General features: G+C 33.4%; 1 protein-coding gene across 1 annotated transcript; it reads left to right on the top strand.

The window, feature by feature from the left end:
* The first annotated feature begins 6,474 nt into the window (after positions 1-6,474).
* LOC134726985 (putative nuclease HARBI1) lies at positions 6,475-10,757 on the top strand. The gene is made up of 3 exons (XM_063591376.1): positions 6,475-7,143; positions 9,062-9,348; positions 10,545-10,757. The coding sequence occupies exons 1-3, from the start codon at positions 6,597-6,599 to the stop codon at positions 10,737-10,739; spliced, it is 1,029 nt and encodes a 342-aa protein (XP_063447446.1). The 5' UTR covers positions 6,475-6,596; the 3' UTR covers positions 10,740-10,757.
* Positions 10,758-12,614: the final 1,857 nt, after the last annotated feature.

The raw sequence follows: 12,614 nt of genomic DNA, 5'->3' as shown, positions 1-12,614 counted from the left end.
TATAGTTTTACCATTACAAGTTACAGATCAAGTTTAAATTTAGTTTTGATTTGGTGATATTTTGCAAATTCATATGATCCTTAGACCTAGAAAAATCACACAATGTTCTGCACATGTTTTAGTCATGATTGTCTAACTACCGTTATATTGATTTGATATTTGGTATCTACTTTTTGCATTACAATTTACACATCAAATTCAAATTTTCTGTTTGAGAATAATGAATATTAACTGGTAGGGGACTTTGTATTGCCATGTAATACTCTCAGAATGCTGGATACTATCCATACTGGTCTTTGTCCACACTTTTTATGTTTGTGTATCACTTCTTAGCCATTTTTTATGGATTTATTTTTTTAATTTAAGTTAATAGATTAATTAATTTGCAAGTTAGATATGTAACAAAGTAACGTATAAGTGAGACAATTGTACATGTACCGTATAGCTTCTGGATATACATGATATAGGAGAAGTATTTTCGAATATTTTTTGGAAGGGGTTTGCCAACATTGCTATATATTTTCTATTTACTATTTGCATATAAAATTCTTTGGAATTAGGTTCCTAAATTTATATAAATATATATAAAAAAAAATGACTTACATGTATACTTAAAAAGAAAATTTTAGATATGACACGGCCATGCGTATATAAGCTTTAAAGGTATAGCATCACTCATAATTTACAGAAATTTTATATTCAGCTCCCTTTAAATGCATTTAAGAATGTACTAAGTTGAAATTTAAAAAATCCAGAAACTAAAATTGATGATATAAGTCGAAAGAGCATCAGCTAAGGAACAAAATAAGCTAAAAAATATTGATAGGTCATGGAGCCCCTTTTTGGGATATTTCAGTTTTAAAAAATGTCGGGAAAAGGCTGATATGGACTTTTACCTTGCATTTGCATTGATATTAATTGGATTTCAAAATTAGCTATTGAAGATTTTTATAAAAATTAAAATTGGTGTTATGGGGCAAAATATTTTACCCTATAGCTTTGGAAAAAATCCAAGGAGTCTGAATAATAATAAAAACGTCCGAGAGGTCCCGTGTTCTTATAAAGATGTTTTGACATAATGAAGTGTACACATAACGTCATATGTGTTTCTTACCTCGTAATACACATTTGACATTACGATGTATATATTTTGGCATAATGTAATAGAAATACGACATAAATATTTTTTAACATAACGTAAAGAAATTTTCGCATCATGTAATAAAACTTTCAGATTAGATAATGAAACAACCACATCACGTAATGAAGTTTTCACATCATGTAAAGAGGAAACCACATCATGTAATGAAGTTTTCACATCATGTAAAGAAGAATTCACATCATGTAATGAAGAATTCACATCATGAAAAGTAGAATTCACATCATGTAAAGAAAAATTCACATCATGTAAAGAAAAATTCACATCATGAAAAGTAGAATTCACATCATGTAAAGAAAAATTCACATCATGTAAAGAAGAATTCACATCATATAAAGGAGAATTCACATCATGTAAGCAACATTTGCATCATGTCATAGTAGTTTCTTCTTATAAGGCAGTGATGGCGTTCCATAGGTGAAGTTGAAATTATACCTTCGTAAACTTTATGCACGCCATCACGAGTTGGTTGGTCGTTATGAAATAGACGTTTCACATATGAAACTGGAAATGTTCCGTATGTCGTAAATACAATCCCGTTCCCTTTTCACGATTGTTGCATAGCAAATTATTTTTATTACCGGTTTTGTTCTACATTTAGCAACACAACGGGTGCCACATACCCACAAATAGAATTGAGAATAGAAATGGAGAATGTGTCAAAGAGACAACAACCCGACCATAGAAAAAACAACAGCAGAAGGTCACCAACAGGTCTTCAATGTAATAAGAAATTCCTGCACCCGGACAGCTGGCCCCAAAACATGATTGGAATTTATGCCACGAGGGCGGAAGCTCTTCTTTTTCTCTGACGTGGGATTTTACTATTGGTTCCTTTTAGCTTTGTTATCGATTGTGTTATTTATTTTCTGTATAATAAGTGCATTTTGGGGATGGTTGGAATAGAGATATGGATAGTCGATACTTATTAAACATCTTATTTTTGTAGAAGCTTCTGCTGCGCCAGTTATGTCAACGAGTCTTAACATTGAAGGTGTTTTAGGACATCCTGTCGGATTTCTCAATATAACAACCTATTGTTCACTGGTCAAATATGTCCGTTGTCAAACGACAACTGGGGTATTGATTAACTTAGAGATTTTAGATTCTATTGATACGGGTATTTACACTTACGGGAAACATGTGACCTACTTCAACTACACAGGAACATATAACTGCTCGGCGGAAAATGACGAAGGAATTACAGCAGGAAGCGAACTTGATGTTATGATTTATGGTGGTTTGTACTTTTATATTATTGAAAACCGCGAAAGCAGGACTTATTACAATCGTCATTCATATTATTTTTTTATAACATGAATGATATCTTTTTCTTCTCATCAATATTTGAATCGGAAATAGATCCCTATACTTGATTTTTTTAAGTGTACAATTTTGCAAAACTTGAATATTATGTGTGAAAGCGATAATACTACAAAACGGGATATTTGTTAACAACCGATATTAATGCATGTATATCAAACACGGAAATATAAGATTCCTTGTTCGGATTTGGCAATACTTTTGTCCTTTTCGATAATATAACGTTTTCCGCGTTACTATTCAATTAAGCATTTAAAAATTTTGACATCGAGCAACATTAAATAAATAAACTCATCTTAGATAGCAGGATTGAACTTTTTATTTACGGCAGACGCGCATTTCGTCTAAAATAAGACTCATCAGTGACGCTCGAAACCAAACAAAATTAAAAAGGTCAAATAAAGTACGAAGTTGAAGTGCATTTAGGACCAAAATTCCTAAAAGTTATGCTAAAACTTTTAAGGTATTCTAATCCGGAAGTAAAAAAGCCTTAGTATTTCAAAAGTTTTGTATAAAATTTATGTATAAATATGACCATATCAATTATTAGTCATATCATCACGTGCTGACTACTGGGCGAATATGTTGCTGTTAAATTGATAGTTTCGTTTCCACTTGTAATGATGTGCATGTTTGTTCTTTAATATGAGGAATATGACTTCAGTGTGTCAGCAAGTGTATGATACTGTTTCTGTAACCACTGATAGCTTCGTTTCTCGTTACTACATTGGTTATTTTTTTAAGTTGGAAATAATAGAAATATGCAAAACATTTCTAATTATATCAGAATCATTAAAAATACTATGTTTGTACTATCATTATTTCAGTCAAAAATCTAGACCGTTTAAAGAATACTAAATTGGATATGACCCCGAAGTTATCATTTAGTTCACATAATTTTTCCCATGTTTTTTTCATTTTGTCTTTGACTAATGCATGTAATGAGAATATCCAGTAGTATCATCTAGAACTACATAATAATACTCACCATTTAACTTGAACAACGCGACATGCACCACATGTGAGGCAAGGTCTGCTTACCCTTCCAGTGAACATGAAAACACATTTTTGACAGGTTCATGTTCAGACACAAATCTTACAACTTCGTTACCTATTCTCAATTGATGCATATTCAAATTCTAATTTCAGTCATACTGACTATTGAACCAGCTTTAACTTTTGATGTTACTCATGGAGAAGAAATACAAATAAAGTGTTATGTCCAGGCAGTACCAGAACTGACTGGTTTCTCTTGGATTCATAAAGATATATCTTTAAAATCAGATGGGAGATTAATCAATGGAAGTCATACCCTAATCATCCCTGTAGCTACATCTGTTAACAATGGACATTATTGGTGCAGAGCAGAAAATGATAAAACCGCAGCAACTAGTGATCAAGTTAACGTTAATATAATTGGAGGTGGGATACTTTTTAACAAATAGATTTTAATACAAAATGTGTAGTGTCAGTCCTACAATTGAGTTAATAGGAAAGAATTAAAGAAAAGGGTCCCTAATTAAAAGCAAAACAGTTTATACACCAAACAATACTTAACTGGAGATAAAAAGTTATGACTATGTCTTACATTTTATTTCAAAGTTTGTAAACATAAAATACTTCTTTTTAAGGTTTATTCGTCGAAGCGCTTTTCTAGATTTTCCTTCAACGGGAACAAACAATCAGACCATACGATTCACAGGAAATGAAATAACATATAAATGTCATATTCAAATATACAAGGCATTGTCATCAATCAGTCTAATCAAAATTGCGCAAAAAATATTTTTATTGCATTTACGGTTTTCTTAGCCTTAAATATTTTCCTCACAAGTAAAACATAATTTCGAGATTAGATAGTACTAATACAACTATCCTTCTTTACCACTCTCAGCTATTCCTCCATAACTAGCACTTAATTTTTGTCAATTTTTAAAGGTCCTCCTGTCATCTCTACCAATGGCCAAGCACATGTTGTCGTTCACCAATCAGAGAGCGTAACATTATATTGTATTATCGACTCTAATCCGAACGCCTTGTTTGTGTACTGGACGAAACAAGTGAATGGTAACTAGTTCGCCATTGATGCTGATGGTGGGACTTTGAACGATCCAAGTCTGAATTTTCAAGCGACACAGGAACATATATTTGCCATGTTGGCAATTCATTGGGTAATTCAACCGGAAGTGCCATCCATCTCTCTGTTATCTCAGGTACATAATCCTTTAAAGTTTACAAATTGATAGTGTAGAAAACCTTGTGGACGGTCATTGAGTCTTTTTGTTTTTGCTGCTATGAGTTTTTGTTTTGTTGCTACCAGTCTTCTCTTCTTGTTTAACTTTATCATGTGGTTTAATCCTTAGTTTTCTATGTCGTGTCTTCTGTACTTTTATTTGACCGTTTGACTTTTCTTTTAGCCATGGCGTTGTCAGTTTATTTTCAATCTATGAGTTTGACTCCGGTATATTTCGTCTCTCTTTAGTAAACAAATTTTAAGATACTTCTGTTTTATGAAATTCTTCATTACAGATCAGACAATTATTTTGAAAGAAACGACAGACGACAACAAACTTTGAACAGAATATTTAAGATCTATATATATTTTTTGTGATCACTTAACTGTTTATAAAATGAAAACCATAAATATAGCACGATAATTTATTGAACGATAGTATATATACTTGTTTTTCACCTATCCATATTTTTCAAATTTTCTTAAATATTATGTTCAGATATGTTTTTTACAGAAACTCTAATGTGTCCCTGTACGGTTGACTACTTTCAAAAGGTATTAACCTGGAATTCTCAGAATGTTTCCAACTATACCAAGGACGAATGGCGTACAGTTCTACAACCTGTTCTTGATGCCATCGAGAAGGAGTTGAGAATAGACGTGACCACTGTTTCAGCGTTTCAGAGGAAGAAAAAGAGCGCAACAAATAAATCTCGGTCAGAGACGGTGATGGGAGTTGTCGGGGCCATTTTTCTGGTTTTCGTATTCGGATCAGTTGTGATCATAGATGCCCTATCAATAAAGCAGCACCTTCGAATAATTCGTAAGATGTGGCGACGAAGAGGAATTGGCAATAAAAAGAACACAAAACACTTTTCATAAATAGCGTAAATTGTATCGGTATGAAGGAAATGTTCCTATGAATCAAAGCACCAAATGCTAGAACTATTCATTATACTATTACAGATAATTTAGAAATGAAGTAAAACAACAGAAAATACAAAGCATTTTACATTCACATCGGAGGTATCGATAACTAATAACATGAAAACTATTTAAATTAAACAAACAGTGATGATCGCAATAAGAGAATGTTTTGTTTGAATGTTTGAGTCAGAGCGGTTTTAACAATCTATGATATATTCCTAATGATATATACGGTGTACATTCTTTTTTATGGAACACAGTTGGACTTCTCCTTTCAATCTTTCTTTAATTTAAAAATTGGGTATACTAGTGTAAAAGTAAAGGAGTGAACCGTTTTGATATCGTTGCAAAAGAAAACAGACTTGATTGTAAATACAATAACAAATCTTTTGAATTATTTAAGTTCCAACTTATGATTTACACAACCCTGGAGTAGATAGCTTATACGGTGTGTCGGTGTCTTCACTCACTAGCTGCATGTCTTCGCGGATATTAAGATACCAGTATGGTAGTCCAATCTGTTGTTTTATTGATTGTGTTCTGTTCCTTATTGAAATATGTACTGAGTGTGAATTCTCTTGGTGAGTGGTGCGTGTATAGTATTAGACACTTCCCCTGTAAATGCAACGGTCTCGATCAATTTGGAATGTATGCGATTGTTGATGTTTTTTTTCTTAGTCGTTTAACGAAATTTGAACATCAGTACACTACTGCACTTTAATTATCACTAACTATGTTGCATAGATTTCGTTGATTATACATCTGGGGTCTGTTGTTCGACTTGTCGTTAGCACTAACACTGCGTTAAATTTGCCTAATCATGTGATTAAATTTAATCGAGTGATTAGTTTGTTGTTCAACTTGTGATTAACTTTAATCACTTGATTAAATTGTAATTAAACTAAAACACCTATAATTGCTGCGTTAAATATTAATCACCTCATTAAATTCAAAATGGTGGATGTTGTCCAATGGAATTTAGGACCTTTGCCTAGAAAAGAAAGAGTTTTTAGGGGCCAAGACCCTCTACAAATGAATTTTTCTGATGAGCAGTTACGCCAAAGATTTAGGTTTGGAAGGGAAAGCATAGAGTTCATTTCAGACTTGCTTAGAGATGACCTACAAAGTGCAACTGCAAGGTGCACAGCACTGAGTGTTGAGGAGCAGGTTATGATGTCTCTTCGTTTTTTTGCCAGTGGTTCACATCTTCACGTTATAGGTGACACTATGGGCCATGACAAAGCTACTGTGTCCCGGGTGTTAACTAAATTTACTGATGCATTAATTGCAAAGAGGGACCAGTTCATCAAATGGCCATGTACGCCGGATAAGTTGAGTGAAGCTAAAAATGGTTTCTTTGAAAAAGCAGGCTTCCCCAATGTTATTGGCTGTGTAGATGGAACACATGTACGAATTCAAGCCCCCGCAGATGATGAACCAAGCTTTGTTAATCGCAAAGGCTTTCACAGTGTGAATGTGCAAGGGATTTGTGACCATAATTGTAAGTATTTAAAGGAATTGAACTGCGTTCCGTCTATCTTCATCAGTGAACTTTGTCTTGAACAGTTTGAACACATCCGGTACTTCACTTTTCTATTTATAGGAGTCATTTATGTAGTCAAGGTCGTTTAAAGCCCCCCTCGTCGTTTCTTGTTATCAGTTAAAAGCGAGGTAACTCTAACTTGCTTTATGGCTAACAGCGATCGGAGCAGATTCGTTTTTTTCTTAGGGACTGGTCATTTTCTTTCAATTTGGGTTCGGGGATTGGGTGGGAGGAAACAGTGGAATTATTCTGGGTTTTTTTCATGACCAATGAGGGCAAATAAATCCTAGACCCCCTTTTAAAGACACTAAAATAAGTATAAGATTTTACTTGGTAACAAGCACCTGCCAATTACTCTACCAGTTAAACATGTATACCAAAATAACGTAACATAGTAAACTATGTTCAATGATTTCTTTAACCAACTACAGAGAAATGATAATCAAGCCAGTTTCTCTAATTCTTCTAGTTACCAATGACCCATAGGCGGATTTGGGGGGGGGGGGGGGGGGGGTGCACGAACAAAAAATGGTTGATTATATAGGGAATCATTGAAGCATGACTTGAACGGGCCCACCCCTTACGTCAGTCAGCGCCGCCTCCCTTAATGACTATAGTCTGAGTGTTCATTTTCATGTGTAAACGTGTGGCCAAGTTTTGCAATGTTGCATGTCCACCGATATCCAGACATGGTGCGAGAAAATATTTTTGGAATATCTTCTTCTTCTTCTTTAGGTTTCTAGTGATCCTTCAATTATTGAAGATTATTCGCCGGGCGTCGACTATAAAATTTATAATTTACACTAATTTAGCAACAAAATATCAAAAATAACAAAATAACAAAAATCAACATAACGTATGTACATTTGAAATATATGATGCTACTGGACACAGAACATGCAGTCAGAAATGCCGATCGTTTCTGTATGCTTAATTGAGCCTGATGAACTTGATATCAAAGAATACAAAACTTGCATTTTTTTGTAAAGATGAAATAAGATAGCTGACATGGTTTAAATTAAAGTAAGACCACCAATTTCCCGTTATCAAATCATCTACAAAACAACATCAATGAATTTCCATACAATTATTCACAGTAACAATGATATGACCTTTTACATTGAAGGGTTAAACTTGCATCAAGTCGTGTTCAGACCCTTCAATACAAAATAAAGGAATATGGAGTAAAAGTGCACAGGGCCTTATCTCACACAAAGTCACTACATAGAAAAACACCAATAATCAATGGTCAAATTTTTAATTCCTGTTCTTCGTCTTGATAGTTGCTGGAGGCCTTCAACATGTATTAACAGAATCACTTAAATACCGTAAAGCAATGTTAAGATGGTCCTTAGTGTCGACTTAGAAGTACTTGTACTTACATTATAAAACTGCATTGTCACTATATGTACATCTAGTCATAAAAACATCACCAAAGTCTACGAACATGACATGACAAGAACAGACAGACAGATTCAGTTTTACTGATTATGAGATTTATATGTACGATGTTTGCTTTATCCTACATACCGGACTACTTTTAATGTTGTCTCCGTAAAATCTAAAAGTCTAAAATTACAATGAATCTATGTTTCTGTTTTGAGACACGAATATTCTTATTGGCCGCTATATTTTAAAAAAATAATTTTTGATATCAATTGATGAATATGAAATTTCGGAGATGTGGTACAGTTGCCATTGAGGCAAGAACATATATATCAATGAATCGACAGGACAAATTGTGAAAGAAAAATCAAATCAAATCATAAGAATATAATAAGTACTTATTTGGATCAAAAACCATCAAGAATGGTCTATGAATTGTTGTTTAAATATATAATAAGTACATGTATATTATTCATATTTCAAATTTTAGGTCTCTTTACAAATGTAAGTGCAAACTGGCCAGGGTCATGTCATGACGCCCATGTATTTAAAACATCTGCAGTTGGAATTCATCTGCAGAATCAGTATACCAGTATCGAGCAAGGTGCTGTATTAGGAGACAGTGGTTACCCATGTCGTCCATTTCTGCTAACACCATTTAGGCAACCAATAGAACAGAAAGAACAAAACTTTAATAAAGCTCATATATCAACAAGATGCACAATTGAGAGAACATTTGGAATTTGGAAACAAAGATTTCGACTTCTAAAAACTGGTGTAAGCATAACGAACAAATACTGTTCATATAAGTTATTATTTCAATTAAGTATAGAGGACATGAATACATGTTTTGCAAATTAATAACATGGATGGAGATTCAACCAGCAAAATTTAGAAAGCTTCTTTTATTGAATTTACTCTTTATAAGCAACTCCAAAAATTTTCACGTCATTATTTATATGACTGTTTGTTTGCTTAAAGTACGATAAGCAAACATTTCCTAGATATTTAGGTATTCTAATTCTGTGTCGTGTGTCTCCCTTGTTGTCCTCATACCTTCTTATTTCTATAAAACATGCATATTCACCTCAATTATTTACGAAAGTATATCAGGAATACTTCTTGTTTTATTATTGCAAAGTATATAAGAATGTTCTTTTGTTTGTTTCAGGGTTAATTCTACCGTCCCATAAACTCTTGTCATCCAGTTTTTTTTTATGTTAAGCAAACGTTCTGTTCTTTCCTCCGTTGATAGATGTACCATCATGGAGTGGATTATAGTGTTAAGAAGTATATTTACCATCATGGAGTGGATTATAGTGTTAAGAAGTATATTTACCAAGTTGTATTTTCACATATTGAATGGAAGGATTGTGAGGTTTTGGCTACCAAATTCAAGAACTTTAAATCACTACAAAAAAAATGCTCAAAACGCATGTACAATTTTTGCATTTTGGGGTTATTCTTAGAGGTTCTCATTTGAGTCATTTCTATCTCTGTGCTAACAGTTTGAAATAAGAAAACATGACATTTAGACATTAGACCGTTGTTTTTCCCGTTTGAATGGTTTTACACTAGTAATTTTGGGGCCCTTTATAGCTTGTTGTTCGGTGTGAGCCAAGACTCCGTGTTGAAGGCCGTACTTTAACCTATAATGGTTTACTTTTTAAATTGTTATTTGGATGGAGAGTTGTCTCATTGGCACTCACACCACATCTTCCTATATCTATATATGAGCAAAGGATTGGGTTTAAAATTATACGGACTAGAAACACTTTCAAGGAGTCAAAGGCATGTAAATACTGGGCAGATGACCTATACGTTTCACATATCATTAAGTATATAAGAACCATGAGCTTCTTGATGAATGTTCCACATTCTGTTGAATTCATGAGACTACAATTTTTAAGAAGGGTTTCAAACCATTCAATTTCCATGTCTCTATTCTAAAACTTAACATGTTTTAATTACAGATTAGAATGAGACCAGACCGAGCATGTAAATTTATTGTAGCGTGTGCGATTCTACACAATATAGCCATGATGCTGAAAGAACCGATTATAGCTAATGATGATATTCCAGAGGAACAACCAATGATACAACCATACATTGGACAACAAGATGGTCGAGGAATAAGGAACCACTATGCAACAAATTTTTTCTCATAATAAAAAAATTAGTTGAGAATAACTTTCATACAAATTTTGTTTTAAACTACTTATCATGATATTAGTAATCACCCTTCAGTTGTACATACATATACTGTAAATTCTGAAATTATTGAATGTATTTATTAAGGGGGACAGTCATTGTCCTTTCTGGAAATCTTTTAAGTGATAAACATGTTTTTTAAAGTACACAGAACAGTAATAATTAAAAAATAACAACATTAAAACAAAAAGCGTTTTTTTAAGAATCTTCAAAACAAGATGACATGGCGGCAAGGTATGCAACCTGAGAACCAGTAAGTGTTGGTGGAATGTTATCATCTTCATTCAATTTTCTGAGCAGTTGTATTTGAAGAGCAACCTTTTGTGACTGTTTTTTCTCCTTTTCTGTCTGCTCTTTTACCAGCCGGCGCTGTTCTGAGTAAAGTTCCATCTGCTCTTTACACACTTTGACCTGCATTTGGAAAACATCTTCTTGTGTCACACGTCTTCTTTTCTTAATATTATTAACACTGTGAACAGATATATTTTCTGCTGTCGACTCACTCCTTGCAGTTACAGGTCTACTGGCCGGTAGCTCAACATTGCTATTTAAAGGCAGGATGTTCGTTACCAAAATCCGTGGAGACAAAGGTACTCTTGTAGGTGTTACAGCATTCACATCTGGTTGTTCAACAATAGGATTTTCAATCTCAGCATCGTCGTCAGATTCCTCATTTGCTGAAAATATAAATGAGTTGTACATTTTGTTCCCAGAATGTTATATAAAAAAGTTAGCATTTATAAAAAAAAAACATTCATTTTCATGAAAGATTGATTTTTCCAATAGATATAATCATTTTTTGTTTTCATAAGAAAATAAGAAACAAACTGAGAATTGTTATTTGGATGGAGAGTTGTCTCATTGGCACCAAATCCTTGTTGGCACTCACACCACATCTTCCTATATCTATGCAATTGGTTTTTTTTCTAACTTTTTTCAATGTCATTGTTTTTTTAATCTCAGTTTGTTTTTCGAATGTCATCTTCCAAAGGAAATGATGTTTACTCCTATTAACAGACTTAAACTGTTTTGGCATTGGGTACGATTTGACTGAGGTACGAGTTGTCGTAAACCCAGTATAACCGACTGGTTGCCTCACGTTCGCAGAATTTAGTTACCAGGCAAAGACACATGGTTGAGGTTTTTGTTAAATAATTAGATGAAGATAGAAAAGTTCACGCTGAATGAATAAATGAATAAATGGTAAATTTTCATGAGCAGTCTCTTATGTCAATGTGGTATATTTCCCTCCGTAGTTAATTTGAAAAACGTATCTGAACTGATATATGTCATTGCCGTGGCAGAGACATATTTAGCACAGGCACTTGTCTCAAAAAAAAAATTCCTGTATACCTTAATATAACACAAGGTACATAACTATTTTTTTGAATAATGACACCCAGTCCCAAATTCCCGTTATTTTTTTTATTTCTCGGTTGTCAAACCTTCTTGAACTTAATATGCCGTAAATCTTAATTGATTTATCTACACAATGGTATATGACACGACTATCATTGTTGTCGGGATCATTAGTAGCAGGCCTCAGAAGTCGGTCAACGGGATGTATTTTTGCATTCGTCTCATTTTTTGGCAACACCTAGCCCGCATGTAAGTTTATACTGGTTTCTCATTGGTCAATCGTCTGTCTAAAAATCAATGTGGGAAATTTTGGTCAATTTATAACTCTACATTAGTGTCGTTGTGTACACGTTTGTTTCATAACAAACTTATTTGTGTTTGTTTCACATAATTTGTAAAGAATTTACAATAAAAGTAATAATTCATAGTCAGAGGGAAGCTGACAGTTTTTATTTTAATAACTTTTTATAATA

Source organism: Mytilus trossulus, chromosome 7 (assembly GCF_036588685.1).
Source record: "Mytilus trossulus isolate FHL-02 chromosome 7, PNRI_Mtr1.1.1.hap1, whole genome shotgun sequence".
NCBI lineage: Eukaryota > Metazoa > Mollusca > Bivalvia > Mytilida > Mytilidae > Mytilus > Mytilus trossulus.
This window is presented reverse-complemented; position numbering and strand designations above follow the sequence as displayed.